Source organism: Lissotriton helveticus, chromosome 4_1 (genome assembly GCF_964261635.1).
Source record: "Lissotriton helveticus chromosome 4_1, aLisHel1.1, whole genome shotgun sequence".
In the NCBI taxonomy this organism is placed as follows: domain Eukaryota; kingdom Metazoa; phylum Chordata; class Amphibia; order Caudata; family Salamandridae; genus Lissotriton; species Lissotriton helveticus.
In genome coordinates, this window is record NC_136063.1 from 1,069,764,456 (window position 1) to 1,069,784,735 (window position 20,280).

Sequence of the window (20,280 nt, forward strand, 5' to 3'; positions counted from 1 at the left end):
GGGATTAGCAGGCCTGTGGCTGGTTTACTCTGATTTTTGTACCGCGATTGGCCTCATCGCATTTTTTTTGCGTTCACGTTTCACAATTTTGCGGCGCGGTGTAGATTTTCATGCTGATTTTTTACGCATTATCTGGTGTCTATCGCATTCTACCGCCTTGTTGTGAATTCCACATTGACACAGGGTTATTTTCCCGCAATAGGCTGCGATGGTGTAAGTTGCGTTACGCTACTCTTGCGGTAGTTATCACACGTTCTTGTGAATATACCCCTTAGTTTCTAGGATCGGCTACCATGTTTCAAAATTCTAATGGTGAGGTGTCGTTAAGAGCCCATAAATATGAGAGCAGACACTACATTCAAAAGTATTAACACATATAGACAGAGGTTCTACCGAAACAGCACTTTTCAAAAAATCATGCCTTGTGTGACAAGGTGCCTCCTTGTCTCAGCTCTGAGAGGGTAACTTCTGGTTTGAAGTTTCAAGCATAGACAAGAAAACATGGCCGTTAGTCAAGCATAATGGAAGGCAACTCATATTTAATACACAGGGTACAGTGAGCAAAGGATTCGTATTAGGAATTGAGCCAAAGCTTTTTAGCTGGGGCTAGTAAACTTGTGCCCTGCCAGGGCCGCAGCAGTTTCAAATAGTACTCCCGGCATTTTCATCACATTAATGTCTTTTTTCACATTTGAAAAACAATCTGGAACCTGTAGGATGACTGAGGTCCAATGTAGGCGAAGGGGCTCTCAAGTGGTCCCCTTTGTAAAATCATAAACCTTGGAGCATTTCAATAAAGAAATATTCATGTGTTTATGGATTTAAATTTGCAGTTATTATAACACTGTAATCGGTTTAGCTCAACTCTTAACATCCTTTGCAGGTAATCTTGTGCATAAACATTTTAAATCTGAAAGAAACACGTTAGTTAGATTCCTTACCTGAGAATATCCCCAGGCGTCAGACTGGATCCGGAAAGTTTTGCGTAGCAGTACCCCTGCGGGTCGGTAGGCATCTTCTGCGGCTCCGCGTCCGTCGTCGGCATCATAATCGCTGGGATGACGTCGTCAGAGTACTTAGACGTCGCCCTCGCGCGCTGACGTCAGTTATTATTTTTTCCGCGCCAGCAAGCGCAGATCCGGGAAGAGCAGTACTCCTAGTCATTTTTTTACTAAGTTTTTGATCTGTTTTGGATCGATTCTCGAGTCGAACTTGACTCGCGGTGCCAGTAGGGATGCCTGGGTGCAAGCCTTGTGCAGATTGTAACCGCTTGATGTCGGTTACCGATCCCCACCGCCGGTGCCTTTACTGTCTCGGGGCCGACCACGATGACGGGCCGAGGGACCGGTTGCGGGGCCGCAGTCATCGCCGCTCGACGAGTCACCACCACTCCTCGGGCTCGAAGTCCTCAGGTAAGTCGGGGCACTTAAAGAATAAGTCAAAGAGACGTCATCGCTCTTCTGGCTCCCCCCGACGCTCGTGCGATGCGGCCAGGTGTTCGGGCGACACGGCCCACGTGGCTCCGCCGGAGCTGCCAGCACCGCGTCCAGCTCCACACCCGCCGGTTCCTGGGCTGCACGCAGCGCCGGAGGACATCAGTGCGTTCCTCACGGCCATGAGGGCCCGCTTCCCTCCGTCGGACCCTGCTGCGGCGCCTTCGGGCCCCGCGGGTCCGTCTGGGATCCCTGGCGGGCCGGCGGCTCTGGCGCCGTTGGGTGCTTCGGCCCTGGTGCCGTCGCCGACTCTGGTCCTGACGCCGCAGGGCTCCCCAGGATCCAGGCCTGGATCCATGATGTCGGCAGTCGAGCTTACGACCCCTCCGCTGGCGCCGTCACCAAGGGCGTCACCCCCGACGCTGTCCCCGGACAACACCACCCTCGGTTTCAGTCCGGCTTCGACGCCGATGGGTGAGCCATTCATCGACGACCCGGCTCCATCTTTTTACCCTGGCTATCAGGAGATGGAGGATGAGGAGGACTGGGAGGGGTCTGAGGACCCTCTGGCACAGCAGTGCCAGTTAAGCCAGGACTGGACGGATGAACTAGGGGAGACCAGTGGTCTGGACACTTCGCCCGACACTGGGTTTGTCTCCCTTCCTACCGTGGCTTCGGAGGAGGGGGCTGATTACAGTGTGGTGTTGACACGGGCGGCCAAGACCTTGGCTCTTGAGCTCCCTATCATGGCCGTGAGGACTAACCTCCTCACTTAGGTGCTCAGACCGCAGGAAAGCTCCCCGGAGCGCCTCCTGCCGTTTAATGAAGCCCTCACTGACGTTCTGGTGGGCACCTGGTCCAAGCGCACTGCAGACCTCCCTGTAGATTGGAAGGTGGCCCGACGCCACCGCCCGGCTCCAGGTGACCCCAAGTTCCTGTCCGTTCACCCCACTCCCAAGAGCCTGGTGATCCAGGCATCTACCTCCCAGACCTCATTCCCGACCGCTCCCCCGGATCGGGAATCCAAAAGGTACGACCAGTTTGGCAAGAAACTGTTCTCCTCACTGAGTTTGGGGCTGCGTCTGTTAACACCGCCTGCCTTTTGGGCCGTTACAGCCACTCTCTGTGGGATACGGTTGCGGAAGTGCTGCCACAGTGCCCGGAGGAGGTTCAGGCAACGCACACCCAAACCCTAGCGGAAGGGCGGGACACAGCACACTACTCCATATGGTTTGGAGTCGATACCACGGACTCGCTGGGTAGGGCGATTGCAACGATGGTGGCAGGTCGCCGCCACGCCTGGCTAAGGGCCGGCAACTTTTCGGGGGATGTCCAGGCCCCCCCTCATGGACATGCGCTTTGATGGCAGTAGCCTCTTTGGTGACAAGGTGGACAGTGCACTGGAGCGTTTCAAGGACCCCAGGGCTACGGCCAAGTCCTTGGGCCTAGGCCAACGCCAGCAAACCTCCGCCTCTTGCTCCTTTCGTGGCCAAAGAAGGAGCGCCCCCACACGTCCAGCCAGCCACAGGCCGCAGACACATGCTCAACGTGGTCGCGGATGTGGGTACTGCCGTGGCGGTACCGGGGGACACCGGCAGGATCAGTCAACACCCGCCCCTGCAGCATCTGCCTCTAAGCCTTCCTAGTCCGGCATTTCAGGCCCATTCGTCACCAGTGGGGGGCAGGGTCCGCAATCACCTCCCCCACTGGCGTACCATCATGTCAAACAGGTGGGTGCTGCAAATCGTCCGAAGGGGCTACTCCCTCCCCTTCGAGGCGACCCCTCCAGCCATGCCACCGCAGTACCACGGCATGTCAGGGGATAACTTGCAACTTCTACCAGGAGAGAGTTACGGCCCTCTTGGCCAAGGGGGCCATCGAGCACGTTCCTGGGCCAGAAGTAGGACGTGGTTGCTATTCCCACTACTCTCTGGTACCCAAGAAGGGCAAAGGGGACCTACGCCCTATCTTGGATCTACGGAGCGTCAACAGCTTCCTCCGGAAGGAGAAGTTCAAGATGCTGACTTTGGCTCAGGTCCTAGCTGCCCTGGACCCAGGAGACTGGATGGTAGCGTTGGACTTGCAGGACGCATATTTTCACATCCCCGTCCTGCCGGCCCACCGGCATTACCTGCAGTTCACGGTAGGCCACGAGCACTTTCAGTTTACCGTGCCCCTCTTTGGCCTTACTAGCGCCCCACAGGTGTTCACGAAAGTGATGGCGGTGGTTGCAGCTCATCTGCGCAGATTAGAGGTTTCCGTCTTCCCCTATCTCGACGATTGGTTGTTGAAGGCGGGCTCGCCCCAAACAGTCGTCTCCCACCTCCAGACTACGGCCGACCTCCTGCATTCACTGGGGTTCTCCATCAACGTGCCGAAGTCGCACCTGTGCCCCTCTCAGAAGCTCCTTTTCATCAGAGCGGTTCTGGACTTGGCGCAGTTTCGGGTTTATCCCCCCGAACAGCGGGTTCGGGATATTCAGGCTCTAATTCTGATCTTTCGGTTTTTATCCCGAGTTTCTGTCAGGTTGACGCTGCGGCTCCTGGGGCTGATGGCCTCCTGCATCCTTCTGGTGCATCACGCCAGGTGGCGGATGTGGGCTCTGCAGTGGGACCTGAAGTTTCAGTGGGCACAGCATCACGGCAACCTGTCCGACCACGTCCTGATCTCGGAGGGCACTGCGAGCCAGTTGCAGTGGTGGCTCACGGACCGCGATTGGGTCAGCGGCAGATCTCTCTCTCTTCCCCAACCGGAGTGCGTAGTGGTGACGGATGCGTGCCTCCTGGGTTGGGGGGGCCTCTGGTCTCCAGCGGAGTCCTGACTCCATATCAACCGTCTGGAGCTGCGGGCGATCCGTCTTGCACTGAAAGCATTCCTTCCCTCTGTCCGGGGAAGTGTGGTGCAGGTGTTCATGGACAACACCACCGCCATGTGATACTGCAACAAACAGGGCGGGGTGGGGTTGTGGACCCTTTGTCAGGAGGCTCTGCGCCTCTGGACATGGCTGGAACACCAGGGCATCACCCTGGTGGTTCAACACCTGGCAGGTTCTCTGAACGCCAGGTTGGACGAACTCAGCCGCAGGTGCATGATGGATCACGAATGGCATCTGAACTCGGACGTGGCGCAAGGCCTCTTTCAGCAGTGGGGAGAGCCTTGGTTAGATCTATTCACCACCGAAGAGAACACGCAATGTCATGAAATGAAATGAAATGAAATGAATGAAATGAAAAGGGGTTTTGTTGAGCGCAGCAGCTGCCCTGAGGCGTCCAGGCGCTAAAACTAGGGTAGTGCCTTCCAGTGAGTCTTTCCAAAGATTAGTCTGGCTTAGTTAAAGAGAAAGGTCTTGAGCTGTTTACGAAAACTCAGCAGATTGGGATTAGTTCTAAGATGGAGGGGGAGTGTGTTCCACAATTTAGATGCATTATAGGTGAAAGACCGGCCTCCTGCTCTAGCTCTCCGGATCTGGGGGACTTTCGCCAAAAAGGTGTGTGATGAGCGGAGTTGTTTGTTGGGTTGGTAGGGAGAGATCAAGGAGTGACTGATTTCTGGGCCAGATTTCCAATATGCTTGGTGGGCAATGCACATAGATTTAAATTTGACTCTTTCCCTGACAGGGAACCAGTGCAGAGCTCTCAACCCAGGCTTTATCGGGATTATACGTGAAATTCCAAGCAGTGTGCGTGCTGCACAATTCTGAATCCGCTGGAGTTTTTGCAGACTGTACTCAGGCGCCCCAAAGTACAGGGCAATACTGAAATCAAGGCGGGATTGGATTAGGCCTTGCATAACTATCTGCTTGGCCTCATAAGGAAGGAGTGGGAGGATTCTTTTCATCATCCTAATGAGGCCAAAGCAGGTAGCTGACAATTTAGTTGCTTGTGTATTGAAGGTCAATGATTTGTCCAGGCATACCCCAAGACTTGTTATGTTGTCTTTGGGAGTGGGGGGTACGCCCATGCTCATGGGCCATAACAGCTCCAAGGTGGAGGGGGCTGATGGGCTAAGAAGCATAAGCTCCGTTTTTTCGTCGTTGAGCTTCAAGCAGGACTTCGTCATCCATCTTTTGACCTGTTCCAAACATGTTGTCAGACTGGTCTGTGGTTGGAGGCCGTTATTTTGCACAAGGGAGACCACTAGCTGAGTGTCGTCCGCATAGGTAATGATCTTAATACCATGCGGACGGACGATCTCAGCCAGCGGTCTCATATATGCATTGAATAGCGTAGGGCTCAGTGATGAGCCCTGCAGCACCCCACAGCCCAGGGGCTTACTTGCGGAGACAGAAGCGCCTTCAAAGACTTGGAAGGTCCGGTCACTTAGAAAGGACTTGAACCAGGCCAGGGCTTCTACTGATATTCCTAGGTCAAAGAACCGGCGCAGAAGGATTTTATGCTTTACCGTATCAAAGGGGGCGCTCTGATCAAGGAGGATGACTGCCACTGATCCTCCCTGATCCAAGATCCGCCTCGCTTCCTCTGTCACTGCCAACAAAGCAGTTTCCGTCCCATGTTTGGGGCGGAACCCCGTCTGGAAGCATCAAGCAGGTTGTTACACTCGAGAAACCTGGTTAAGAAGATGTTAATATGTTTCTCGAGTACCTTGCTTACCCAGGGGACCAGTGAGATCAGGCGGTAACTGTTGGGGTTGCCAGGGTCGAGGGCGGGTTTCTTCAGTAGTGGTACTGTCCCAGTCATTATGGAAGAGTTCAATAAATCCATGAGTGTGGGAAGAATAGCTTTATCGGCTAGGACCAGCGTGCTCGGAGGAACAGGGTTACATGGGGAGCCAGATTTTATTTGGTGTATTAAGAGCTCGAGTGTTTCAGAATCCAGCAGGGGAAAATGATCTAAGATGTTTTGACGGGAGTCCTCTATTTCCGCGGCTGGGTCAGATCCTTGAGTGGGGGGCTCTACATCTGGGTCCGGGAAGGAAAGATAGATTGTGTTTACTTTGTGAAAAAAGAATTTAGCCAAATCATTACATCGGGAGAGTGGATTATAGTTGACGGCCGAGGAAGGTGGAAGCCTAATCAGAGTTTTTACTATCTGATATATCTCTTTAGGCTTGGATCTGGCCGACATTATTTTCTCGTTGTAATAGGCCGATTGTGTAGATTTTATTTTGGATTTGTAGGTCCTAATGGCCTCCCTATAAATGGCTTTGTCCGTAGTGGCATAGCTCATGCGCCACTTTCTTTCCAGTCTCTTGCATAGACATTTTTTGCCTCTGACCTCTTCTGAGTACCAAGGCGCTGTTTTGTGCTGCCTTTTTGAGCCAGAGGTACGAAGGGGGAGTATGGAGTCCAATGAGTTTGTGATCCAGTTATTATATTCATTATTATTAAAGAGAGGGTCGCAAAGGAGTGAGGGTCTGGTAGTGGTAAGAATGTTGGTCCAATTGTCTATGCGAAGTTTAGACCAGTTTCGCATTTTACGCGGGATAGAGATGAGGGGTTGTGATTTATATGTGGTCCAGGTAAGGGGGATCAAAAAATGATCTGTCCAGGGGTGGCGACTGATAGTGCCCACTTTGAGATGTTCACAATTACTGAATACTGGGTCTAAGAGGTGACCTTTGACATGTTTTGGAGATGGAACAAGTTGCTCTAGTTGAACTGCAGCCAGACTTGCTATCATCTCTGTGGCAATGTTGTCAGAGGTGTTATCAAAATGGACATTGAAATCGCCAAGTAGCGTGAAGTTTGACGGGATGTAACCAGTTCTGCCACGGCAGAGTGGAGAGCTGTTTGAAAATGTTTGATTGATCCAGGAGGGTTGTAAATAAGAATGTCGGTAAAGCTAATATTAGGGGAGAATTCGATGACAAAGGGCATGCTTTCACAGTCAGCGATGGGCTCCGACGAACAACGACATACATATGTCATCAGTTCTGCGCATTGGAATTTCCAAGGCGGCGCTCGCTCGGAGACGCTTTTCATCACGAGTGGAGCTGCGGTCTGTTGTACGCCTTTCCGCCTATACCACTTCTGCCCAGAGTGCTGAAGAAGATCAGGTGCGAACGGGCCCAAGTCATGCTTGTGGCTCCGGACTGGCCATGTAGTTACTGGTATCCCGAGCTACTCAGCATGTCAGTCGATCCCCCGATTCATCTGCCTTTTCAGGAGGACCTTCTGTCGCAGCATCAGGGGACGGTCCTCCACCCGAACCTGTCCAGTCTCCACCTCCATGCATGGAGATTGAGCGGCGACAGTTGAGGTCATTTGACTTGCCTCCTGAAGTCTGTGATGTGATTCTGCCAGCCAGGCTTCCCTCCACGAAAACGGTATACACCTGCAGGTGGAACAAATTTGTGGTTTGGTGCACAGCAAAGGCTGTGGATCCCCTCTCTGCCCCCCTTTCAGAGGTTCTACTCTTCCTTCTGTCTCTTGCTCAGCAGGGCTCTGCTCTCAGCACTCTTAAGGGCAACCTCTCGGCCATTTCAGCCTTCTTAAGGCTTCCTGATCAGCTTTCTCTTTTCAAGTCCCCTGTTGTAAATAGATTCTTGAAAGGCATCACACACATGTTCCCTCCTGTTCCCTTCGTGATGCCTCAGTGGGACTTGAATCTTGTTCTGACATATCTGATGTGCTCTCCCTTGAGCCACTTCATAACTGTCCTCTTTGTCTTCTGACTCTTAAGACTGCATTCCTGGTTGCCATCACCTCTGCCCGGAGAGTGAGTGAGCTCTAGCCTCAATCTTCTAAACCTCCTTTCCTTTCTGTCCATCCGGACAAAGTTTTTCTGAGGACTTGTCCTTCCTTCCTGCCCAAGGTAGTCACAGCATTTCACATTGGGCAGTCCATCACCTTGCCCACCTTCTTTTCGCCTCCGCATCCTTCGAAGGAGAAAGAGAGGCTTCACCGTCTGGACCCAAAACGTGCGCTCTCATTCTATCTGGATCGCACACGCCAGTTCCGGGTGGACGATCAGCTCTTTGTTGGTTACGTGGGCGCTAAGAAGGGGCAGGCGGTGCACAAGCGGACCATCTCTCGATAGATCGTCTTGTGCATCAAGGTTTGTTACTCCTTGGCGAAGAAGGAGCCTCCGGTTGGGGTCCGTGCCCATTCCACTCAGGCCACGGCAGCTACTACTGCCCTGGGTAAGGGAGTCCCCGTGTAGGACATCTGTCAGGCAGCTACATGGGCGCCGCTGCACACGTTTGCTAGACACTACTGCCTGGAAAGCCAAGTCCCGAGAGATGGCTTTTTCGGCCGTTCCGTTCTCCAGGATTTTCTGGTGTGATCTTGGTTTGCAGACCCACCACCGGGGTTACTATTGCTGGGGTATCTATTCTAAGGTAAGGAATCTAACTAACGTGCTTCTTAAAGATGAACAAGTTACTTACCTTCAGTAACGATATATCTGTAAGAAACATTAGTTAGTTAGATTCCTTACCGCCCCACCCATCCTCCCCATTCTGCGAACCGATATCTAGGTTTAAGTTATTTACCTTTGAGGGCCCTAGTTTGATGGCACCAGTGTCGGTCTCTGGCATGGCTCTGTGTTCCTGGAGCGGAAAGCTATGTACAAGAACTGACGTCAGCGCGCGAGGGCTGCGTCTAAGTACTCCGACGACATCATCCCGGCGATTACGATGCCGGCGACGGACATCGAGCCGCAGACGATGCCTACCGACGTGCAGGAGTACTGCTACGCAAAACTTTCCAGTTCCAGTCTGACGCCTGGGGTTATTCTAAGGTAAGAAATCTAACTAACTAATGTTTCTTACAGATATATCGTTACCGAAGGTAAGTAACTTGTTTGTTTTACTTTCTTCTTTGTTCCTCGACAGCACCTGTCATACCTTTAGTGAATCTACCCATGGATGTTTAGTTGAGAGGTAAAAAAAGGTATTCCGTGTAAAGACAGGCGATGAGAGGGCAGACTATATAGAAATATTGGTTCGGATAGAAGGAAGGCAGGAAAATTCATAGAAGGTTATTTGCGGGGCCATCAATGAGCATACACAACAAGGCAGACTCCTGTTGCATAAAACAAATTAAAGCTTGTGATAATGCTAATTATCGTTTCCAATCCTATTATAATGTGAAATGATGAATTGAATATATCCTACTGCCCTCTCTTTTACTTCAGAAAAGTTTCTACATAGCAGTTGTGAGGCACTAATAGGGAATAACGGGAAAGGATATACTATTTATGAAGTGACTGTTTTTACATGCCAGTTGACGAAAGTTTGTACTGTTCATGAATTATCCATGATAACCGTCAATTGATAATGCTTATCATTTCTGTGCCAGCATTGATTAAATGCATGTTGTTTCCTGCTCAGAATCCTGGCTATGCTGGAAGGCAGGAACTACCTGAGAACCTGAAGATAAATTTCCGCTCTGTAGCCATGATGGTTCCAGATCGCCAGATCATCATCCGTGTCAAGCTAGCTAGTTGCGGTTTCATTGACAACATTGTTTTGGCCAGGAAGTTCTTCACCCTCTACAAACTGTGTGAAGAACAACTTTCCAAACAGGTCTGTCATTTACAGTTTTGTATTATTTGTTACAATTATAATTTTACAGAAGATATTGAAAAACAGTTTATTTCTAAATGTCGATTGCAGAGAAATGATTGTGACATATTCATAGGCAAAGTTTAACTAGCTTGCTAACAGCACGTAAAATGTGAGCCTGGAGCATGTTTTTTAAATGTTTTATTTTATTTTATCTGTAACAGTCAAAAGAAGCAGACATTTTAAATACATGTATCGACACATGGTAGAACACCATGTTACGGTACACATATGGGAAGCTGTCAGCTGTTTAGATGACAAGATACATTTCATAGCCAGGCTTCAGAACATCACAACACTTCTCTGTTGACACGTTCAGTATAGCTCTTTTGCATTCATTGGGACCTCCTCAGACTGGACTCGAGCTAGCACCTCTGTAACCCTCTCCCAAAATGGCTGGACAAGCGGGCATGCGTAGTATATGGAAACACTTTGCTTCCTGGCCACATTCCTGTAGACACAGCGGTGACAATGCCTTCCCTTTTCTGAAGAGGAGAGTGCAGGAGTAATAGGGTAAGTTTATGATTTGCAAATGTATCAAGCAAAAGCTAGTTCTAATAGCAATTTCCCTCCGGCTCTGCAATGCCTCGACCCACTCTACATTCTCTAGTTCCCCTAGATCTTCTTTCCATTTCTGACTGAGGGATAGCAACACATCGGGGGAGTTATTTAGCAATTTCTTATAGACCAGCCTTACACTTTTTATGCATGGGATTTGCTATAAGTCGTTCTCCAAAGGGAACAAATCTGGCAATGACTCTCCCTCCCGTATATGGTGACTCATTGCGTGACCCAGTTGCAGGTATCTGTATTGCTCCGAGTTTGGCATGTCATATTTATGCCAGAAATCGGCAAACAATATAATAGCCTGTCCTCTCCAGACTTTCCCTAGGTGTTCGATCCTGAGTAGTTCTCAGCGTGCGAAGCCTTGCAGACTCCTCCCCTCGCCCAACATGGTGCTTTGTCACAATGGGGTCATTCTTGTCAGCATATTACGCCAGCCCTGGTAGCATGTTGCCTCTCGCCAGGCTCTAACCACCGAGCGGGTATGTTCAGGGACGGTGGAATCCCGTTGCCGTTGATAAAGAATAGATTTGAAGTTCGCATGTCGGTCTACTCTATACACAGGCTCTTGCTGATCTGCGAACAACCATTAGTTAACTACTATTATTTATGTTGCGTCAACACAAAATATATCCTATATCATATGCAATAAAAAAAGACAATTTCATGAGTCAACACGATCATCGACATTTGGTGTGTTGCTGTTCCTTATATTTATACCTGTAAGAAAAGCTCTTAACTGCCCCATATACCACATAGCTTACTAGTAATAGGCTCAGCTAAAGCAAACATGTCTACAGATTCAAAAAAGCTGTTGTTGCATTCTGTAAAATAAAGATGATGGGTCCTCGTTGTAATGTTCAAGTAGTATATTTATTCTTGGGATTAGATGGTCAGGTACAGCAATAAAGAAGAAATGTAGTCTGGTAAGAAACCCCACCGGGAGCAGATACCCTCCTGCTCAGCCTCCAGGTAACTGATAAATCCCTTGAACAGCAACAGGTAGAATCATGGATGACATCACAGAGATATGACATAGACAAGCAGACACTAACACTAAGGAGGGACAAAGAGGGAGGAAGAGCAGGATGTAACAGCTGTGTCGCACAAGCAATCTTATAACTTGGGTAATGGCCCTCTCAGTCCCAGAATGGCTAGTATGTGTTTGGCCAATAGCAAGGGTAGTGAGCCTTCTGGATTGGGCAATTATACTAGCAACATGCCCTAGCAAAGCAGTCAGAGGTATTCGTTCAAAGGGCTTGTGGTAACCTGAATTATCTTCATAATCTCTTTTCAGAATGCAACTGTACCAGGAATGTACCCAGTGTCATTGGTAAAAATCTGCACGCAAATATTTATTAATTCACTGTACTTCACTGTTCTGCAATGTGTCGTCAAACCCTTAAATGTTTTAGGGTGTTAGAGGGTATCACCCAGTGATCCAGGGTGTAAAATCAAATACCAAAAAACGCATTGTGCCGACCTGGTGCTATGTCTTCCTCTGCACTCCTTATTTGTCCCCTGATGATGGGTTACAAACATTTTGTAAATCCTTCACTTCTGAATGAATCTTAAATTAAACCATATGAGTGAAAATAATTCTGTTTATTGAATTCGTTTCTTTACATTCAATTAACGTTCATCTTTAACTTTTTCATATATATCAATTTGTTTTCAACAATGATCCGTTCAAACAAAAATCCTCAATGCATTTCTGACCCTTGATCCTTCATCAGGTAGTATGGAACAAAAAAGATAATAGTGCAAAAATGTTGTCCCTTGTCCAGTTCAAAAGTGTTCATGTCAATTAAATAATCATGATTAATGCTAATTTCTAAATATATTCAAAAATAAGACATGAAACTCTCCATGAATTGGCAGTAATCTGAAATTGGAAATTAGAAGGAACGAATAAATGTCTAAGTAAGATGCATGTTTACAAAAGGTACAACCAAGATCTCAAAAGTATTCAAAGCGTTTATGTGAGAAGTTGGCCTGATGTATGATGTCTCCAATTCTGGGGGCACCTTGTATCAGTCCAAACAATCCCTTATGGTGGTGGTTGTAAGTCAACCTGTAGACAAGCTATCCTAATGGTAGCATGGACTAAGCAGCCTTTAGGCTAAACTCAAGAGGGCATGTGAAGCCAGCTGTTTTACCATATGCAATCCTGTAATATCAAATGACACCACACAAGTTATATATTATAAAAATATATGTATTTATTACTAGAATATTCCTCTGTACTCTTTATGAGTATATAAGCACAAGCGTTTAAACAAAAGCACACTTTAACATATGAAAGTTGCACAATTATGGATGAGGCCGGTGGCCACTCAAACCATATATCAAAAAAGTGGTATAAGTATCACTTTACGAACAGTGGTAAGGCCTGGGGCCTTGGGAATCCCTGGGACTACACTGGGCTAACAGCAGTTAGGACGGGAGTAGTCCGCGGGAATCGGGTGCAGCGCTAAAAGCACACGCATGCACCAATGCAAAGTCAATGGTGCGTAAAAGTTACAAAGTTACTGTTTTGGAAGTCTTCCGACTGGAATAGAATTACCACACTTTAAACTACAACACTAGAGGTGTAAACCAGTACAGGAGCACTGGTGTTAGATTGTTACCTCACCCACAGGAAGCGGGTGCATAGGTGCCAAAGTGTGTCGGGTTTCGTCGTGTAGATCTATGGAGCCTGGAGATGAAAATGCTGCAGGCGGCCAGGAGAGAAGAGTACGGTTGGATCCAAGGGTGGATCGAAGATGTAGAGTACCTGCAAGCAGAGGGGACAGAGTCTGGGTCACTAGCCAGTGACCAGGATGGAACCAGGAAGGAACCAGGCGATGTCGGGTGCAATCAGGTGGTTGTCGGGAAGCTTGTCTCCGCTGCCACGTGGACTCTGGGGCATCAAGGCTGACCTGGAGTGAATCACGAGCTGTCCCACAAAGGCTCTCGCTGTCGGCTGTGTCGGCTTCCGGATAGGAGTTAACAAGCCTTTGCAAGTGCAACCCACGCAGGATTGGAAGATCGCTTCTTATTCGGACAATCAAGGTCAGATAAATTGCTCCTTTTTAGGGGAGTGAGGGCCAGTCTGGAGCAACCAGACCAGCAGTGTAAATTCAAGGTTTCGTTGGTACTGGGGCCACTAGCCAATGGGCAAGTGACCGGACCAACAGGTCAAGCAGGAAAATGCAAAAGGGCCCCACGCAGCACTCGGTGAGTGTGGAGGGGAGATCTTCGGTGCAAAAGCTGCTCGGGGCTAGGGATTCTTAAACCCCAATGCACAGCTTCGACGGATCCTCGGGAGCTGCACGGTCAACACTTTGTAGTTTTTCCAAGATGGCCGGCTCGACGCTTCGCGTCGCCTCCACGGGTCTCAGATTCACTGGGACTGTGGATCGGGCTGTTAGAAGTCAGGGAAGCTGAATCTTGTTGATCTCTGTTGCTCGAGTTCTGGCAGGAACTGCAACAAAGCAAACCGTTGGGCGCTCGATGGTGCCTGTTTGCACAGGGTGGTGACTCCTTGACCACAAGGGAGATTCTTCAGTCTTCCACGTCGAGTGGAACATCGAAAGGTCCAGAGTTCTGTATCAAAGTTTCAGTCAGGATAATCTGCTGCTCCTGGGCACAGCTCCTACCTTTATTCCAAATCAAGGGGCTGGATTACCTGCTAGGTCCCTCCTATGGGTGGGACCAGGGAAGGGGGTGGTTACACCCCTTTCCCTTTGTCCAGTTTCGCGCCAGAGCTGGGGCTGGAGTGCCCCAGAACCGGTTTGACTGGATTTTGCATGGGACACCTTGTGTGCCCCAGGCAGTGTCTAGTTTCTTTCAACCCTCCCTGCTCCAATCCACTATCTCCTGTCTGGGGTGGTGTAACACCTCCCTGTGAGAGGAAACTCTTTGTCCAAGCCTCCCCTGCCAGGTTTCGGTCAGCAGCAGGAGGCCAGACTTGTGTCGGGGCAGCAGCATTCATTTCGTGATGCTGAGGCTCTGGTTAGATTTAACCGCGTTTAAGTAAAGTAACATGTCTTCCCCCTCTAGAAGGGTGGAATGCTACCCCCATCGACAGAACTGGCGAGGGGGTAGTATTCCAAAGTGTATGACACCTTACACTACATGTTTTGATAAAGCCAAACCAAAGTTAGCAATAACCGCGAGGATTATAATGCACTTAAGAGTATATGGTATGGCAATATCCTGGAACAGCAGTAAGGAAATGGCTCCGAACGCTGCACACAGGCTCAGCTCATGCTAGAGCACCATCTCACCTAAAGCCAAGCACTCTGCCTCCAGGATTGTTAAGGCCTGCCATAGGAGTGACTTATAGGTATGTATGTGTCCAGATATAGGTTTAGATATAGGTATACTATACCTAAGCAAGGGGTGAGTACACGACCTTGCCCCAGCTGAGTGATCAGCCAGTTGTGTAGATTTAAGTGGCCAGCCAGGGTTGGCAAAAGATATGCTGCAGCCCCTGGTAGGCCTTGGATGTACCTATGCCCTGGGTACCTATAGTACACTGTACAGGGGCTGATAAGGTGTCCAGTACCAAATTGGTGATGTACCTAAAGTACATGTATGTGAATTTAGAGAGAGAACAGCAGGCTTTGGGTCTGATTAGCAGGCCCACAGCCACATTAAGTTGAAAACCAGTGAAGCAAAAAGCAAAAATTGGGGTGACCATAGGAAAGCAGACCCTACTCTCCTACAGTTTATCTGATTGTGCGCAGAAGTTACTGTGCAATGTTAAAACAGCGTTTACAAAAAGTGTGCACATTCCCGACACCCAGTGTTAAAATAGATAATGCACGTCCTCAAAGGAGTGAAAAAATGTATGACCGATTGCAATACTCATGTTTCTTATATAGATTAACAATGGAACTAAGGGGCACCCCCTCTATCTGGTCATATTAACTGCTGTTAAATAAGGGGAATACCGTCAACATACCTGATTACTCATTGTCAAACATTGTGAGGACTGACATCGTGCCTCAAATTAATGGTATACTTTTAAAGTGATCAAGGGAGAGAAATTGCAATTTTTGATCAATCCTATACGTTCTATGATTTTACTGAGCACTACGTCCTGTGGCAGGGGTAGCAATGGGGTATTCAAAAGTGAAAGGGTTTGATGAGAAAGCATTGGAAGTCCGACTTTCATACTTGCTTTTGAAGACGCTCAGTGTGTGCACTGTACCAGTGATGCTAGAAGCATTTTCAGAGTGGTGATACTGCTGGACAGTGGTGTTAGAAGCCAAACTTATAGAGTTGGAAAAATCCTAGGTTGACTAAACACATGTCTAACAAATGAGCACATTTATTCTAGAGTGTGTGCTTTTGTGAGTAGGGTGGTGAGGGGGTTCCCCCCCCATACTTTGTATCTAAAAGTGGGGTCCAAAGTTGATTTTGAGCATATAGTGCTAAATATGTAAATATCATGTGTAGTAGTAATGTATAGTCAACAGCGGTATCAATTCGACAGAGTGAGGGAATAGTTTTGTCACACAAGTTGTTAGTGCTAGTACCGCATGCTGTTGATGCCCTGTTGAATCAGACAAAGACGCAGCACTTGACTAGTGCTCGTCTTACAGGATATGAATTGACATTGTTAGCCCCCCACATTACATTGAAGAGATGTGCAACTTTGAACCCAGCTACTTTGTTGCCATATCCGGTGACTCAGCCTCAGTCACAAGAAACGCACGATTGTATTTTTCTGACTGAGGAACAGACAAAGGGTCGTATTGATTTACAGGATACGCCCCTTCCAGATGTAGATGGTGAACTGTGGGTTGATGGGTCTTGTTTGAAATTACCGGATGGTACGACCTCAGCCGCATATGCAATCACCACCCTTGAGACGATAGTGGAGACAGCTCGCATACCACAGAAATCGGCTCAAGCAGCTGAGTTGATAGCACTGACGCGAGCGTGTGAGCTCAGTGCTGGTTTGTGGGTGAATGTTTACACAGATAGCCGCTATGCTTTTGGAGTAGCGCACGATTTCGGCCTACTCTGAAAGGAAAGAGGCTTTCTTACGTCTCATGGAATGCAGATAATGCATGGAGATTTAGTGCACAATCTCCTGACTGCATTGACATTGCCGAAGAAAATTGCTATAGTAAAGTGTAGTGCACATAAAAAAGTCACAGACAAGATTGGTCAAGGAAATGCTTTTGTAGATCGTATAGCACGTGAGACTGCCATGCAGAGAGATACCACTTCTATGTATGTGGTGAAGTCGCAAGCTGAAAGATGGTACAATGCTAGGCAGGAAGTACGAGAGATACAGAAGACAGCTTCTGATAAGGAACGTGAACAGTGGTCTAAAGAAGGAGAGTTAGATGATGAAGGTTGTTGGAGAAACAAGCAGATGGATCGATGGAAGCTGCCTATAGCTTTCGTGCAACCTATGGTTCAGATGGCACATGGTGTGGCACATGTTGGAGCTCTTGCAATGACGAAAATGCTTACGCAAGTCTGGGACCATCCTGAGATTGCCAACACAGCTAAGAAAGTAGTACAATCTTGCTTGATTTGCCTGCAATACAATCCTGGAAAGGGGACGCGAGCTCCATCTGGAGGGTTTGTTACACCGACGGCACCTTTTGAAGTCTTGCAAATGGACTACATTCAACTTGAGTGGTGTAATAATTTGAAGTATGTCCTAGTGGTGGTTTGTGCTTGGTGGATCCTACTGTCCTGACTGATCATCGAGATATTCTAGCTACAGAAAAAGGCCCTGCTGTATCACCTGACGGATCTGCGGAGTTCTTCCTGGACCAGACAACTTCTGGAGCAGCACGTTATAATCTGAGATCGAAGCAGAAGCCTTGAAGAGTTTTTTGTTGTTGTTACGAGACTGGTTGAGCAACCGCTCTGGGTAGTAAACGGAATGCCGATATGACAAGGGAGGGGGATCAGCCCTGCGTAGTGTAGTGACACCTGTCTTGATCTGTGGCGAAGAAACCAAGGGTAAAGAGCTCATTGACTATTTTTATTTTTTCCTGTTTTTAGTTTGGAGAAGACTTTGTGACTATGAATGCTATTAGGAAGAAGATTTTGGGAATATCGAGTGTTTTTGTTGTATTAATAGATATTGCAGTAATCATCTGGTCGATCGAGATAGCAAGCCCTGCTCGAAAGATTCTTATGGTTCCTACTACTCCGATTCCGGAAGAGCATCAGCATTTTACTCTTCCCTATCATGAGCATAAGCATCGAGAGTCTTATTTGAACAATACCTTTGTTCAGATGCTGCATCATACCCATGCCGCTACGAATACCACGAACTGCTGGATTTGTGGTATGCTTCCAGCTCATCAGAAGAAAGGTGGAACGCCATTTATTCCACTTCCGTTTTCGCATAATGGTTCTTGTCGAGCTTGGTACACTCTTTTCTTTTCGAACAGGAAACCTACTGTAGGTGGACTTCTCTTCCATCTGAACAAAGAGTGTTATCAAGATGAACATGGTTATCCTCAGGCAAATGGAACTATATGGGAGTGGGAAGAATATCGACCGGACAATGCTTCTACGCCTTATGTTTTCACGCACACGAGAGACTCTACCACGAACAATGAATCTGTGATTACTGTGACACGAACTAAAGCGAACTTATGCGTGCAAAGTACTGGAAGAATTCCAGTGAGGATAAGTGACTGTGTTGTTGTGTTAAATTTAGATGGAATAAACGATAGTACATTTTTAGCTTCACATAACACATATCTAGTATGTGGAAGTCATGGTTATCATAGACTACCTATAGGGTGGTCTGGTGTTTGTTATGTATCTTTCCTATTGCCACCTGTTTTTCTTGCACCTGCTTCTTATCACCGAGATTTTAAACTGTTCCAAAATATTTCTATGAATCGATATAAACGAACAATTCGAGTTGATGATATTGATCAGACGGACACTAGTCTGCAACAATATGTTGATTTCAATTTAGGCCTGTTCCCGTTTGTAGGTGCTGCTCTGAATAGCAGGAAAATACAACGTTTAACTAGAGTAGTGGAAGCTGTCACCAATGAAACTGCTGTAGCACTTGGCAATATTACTGAAGAACTACAAATTGCTAGAATTGTAACTCTCCAGAACCGCATGGTCTTGGATGTTATGTTTGCAGATAGAGGAGGAACATGTAAGGTGATCGGAAGTAGTTGTTGCGTGTACATACCTGATAACTCACCTTCCGTCTATGAAGCAATTCTTAAACTGCATAAAATAGCCTCTGATATTCATGAGAAAAATGGTACTTGGACATTTGCGGGATGGTTTTGGGCTCTGATCTCTGCTTGGGGTTGGAAACTATTGACTATCCTGTGTATTGCAGTTGGATTGATTTTTACCTGTTGCCTGTGCATACACTGTGGTCCAATGTTATGTTCTATGTGCATAACTGCCTGCATACCGTCCAAACGAAATGCCGTAAAAGCGCAACAATTAATGGACAAGGAAGTAACTAGTATAATGTGCATAGATATACGAGATGAATGCACAGACTATCCTAAAAGAGCCTATGTCTTTAGCTAACGCTAAAAGGGTCGTCTGTTGTATTATAACGTCGATTGAGTTGAGCGTTAGCAAAAGACATCGAGTTTTAACTGTTATCTTGACATTTGACGGCATCCATTTTGTATTCACGGCAGCCATTTTGTCTGCCACACATTACCTAGTGTCGACCATGTGCGGTGTCCTACCTCTCTGCTCATGGCCTTTGAATCTGCCCGGCAACAGTCTAATAATAGCATCTCTGTGTTTTTGCTGCTGACCGTTAGGGTCCACATCTGCTAATGGTCAGCCCTAGATTGGAATGTGTTAGCCGAGACCCCAAGACTGTTAACTCCTCCCACTGATCGATTCTGCTTCTTCATATTGCCTTATATGGACATAAAATGTGCTCTTGTGCCTTGTACCGCCTTCTTTTGAGCCCCTGTGTGGGTATAAATAAACCATGTGTCCGGTAGCCCTTTGTGCTACTTCTCATAGTGCCGCAGGGTACTGTCTGAACTTTAGCACCATCTCATGGGATGTAATAAATTCTATGTTTTGCAATTCCAGTTTCCATGCCAACTTATTCCTTTGGGTCTGAGGACTTCGTGCGCAGAAGGGCGAACCCCTTGCACTAGCGGGCCAGGCTGAGGCCTGTACAACACTAATGCCACAGAAAGTGGTGCAAGGGTGACACAAAACCTAGCTGAGATTTACCAAGCCACACAAGGCCACATTGCTTGGCCCTGCTGTGCTTGTGCTTGGTAAATATGAATTAAACAGCTACAACCAGGAAAACAAACTTGTGACAAACCCCAGCAAATCAAAAGTCGTGGTGTTTGGTAAATATCTGAAGAAAACAGGTTTAAAGTGCAGCCTGGGCAACAATAATATAGCCACAGAAAGGGCATACCTCTACTAAAGGACATGGCTGAACGACAAAGGCAAGGCAACCTTGCACCAGGCCAAGACGCAAGCCAAAATACAAGCCACCATCTTCGCCCTGTGCAAACATCAAAGCAAACTACACAGCCCTACTACGAAACCCATCATGAGAGTGACAAAATATAAACTCCTGGCTGTTGCTGGGTATGCATCACTGGCATTCCCAGGAAAGATGGAAAAGATGATGGAAAAAGCCCAGTGCCAGTGTTATAAAAGGCCTTTTAAGCTCCCCAAATATACACAAAACGCCCTGATTCGGTCTGAGTTTGGCCTGGTACAACAAAAATACGAATGCAGGAGCCCGTTGATTAAATTT

General features: G+C 47.8%; 1 protein-coding gene across 1 annotated transcript in view; it reads left to right on the forward strand.

Moving 5' to 3' along the window:
- The window catches only part of DNAH5 (dynein axonemal heavy chain 5), a 5,174,212-nt gene that overhangs the window by 2,287,957 nt on the left and 2,865,975 nt on the right, over positions 1 to 20,280 (forward strand). Inside the window, exon 38 of the mRNA XM_078687662.1 lies at positions 9,726 to 9,920. Within this exon, the coding sequence (XP_078543788.1) occupies positions 9,726 to 9,920 (195 nt within the window). The remainder of the gene's footprint in view (positions 1 to 9,725; positions 9,921 to 20,280) is intronic.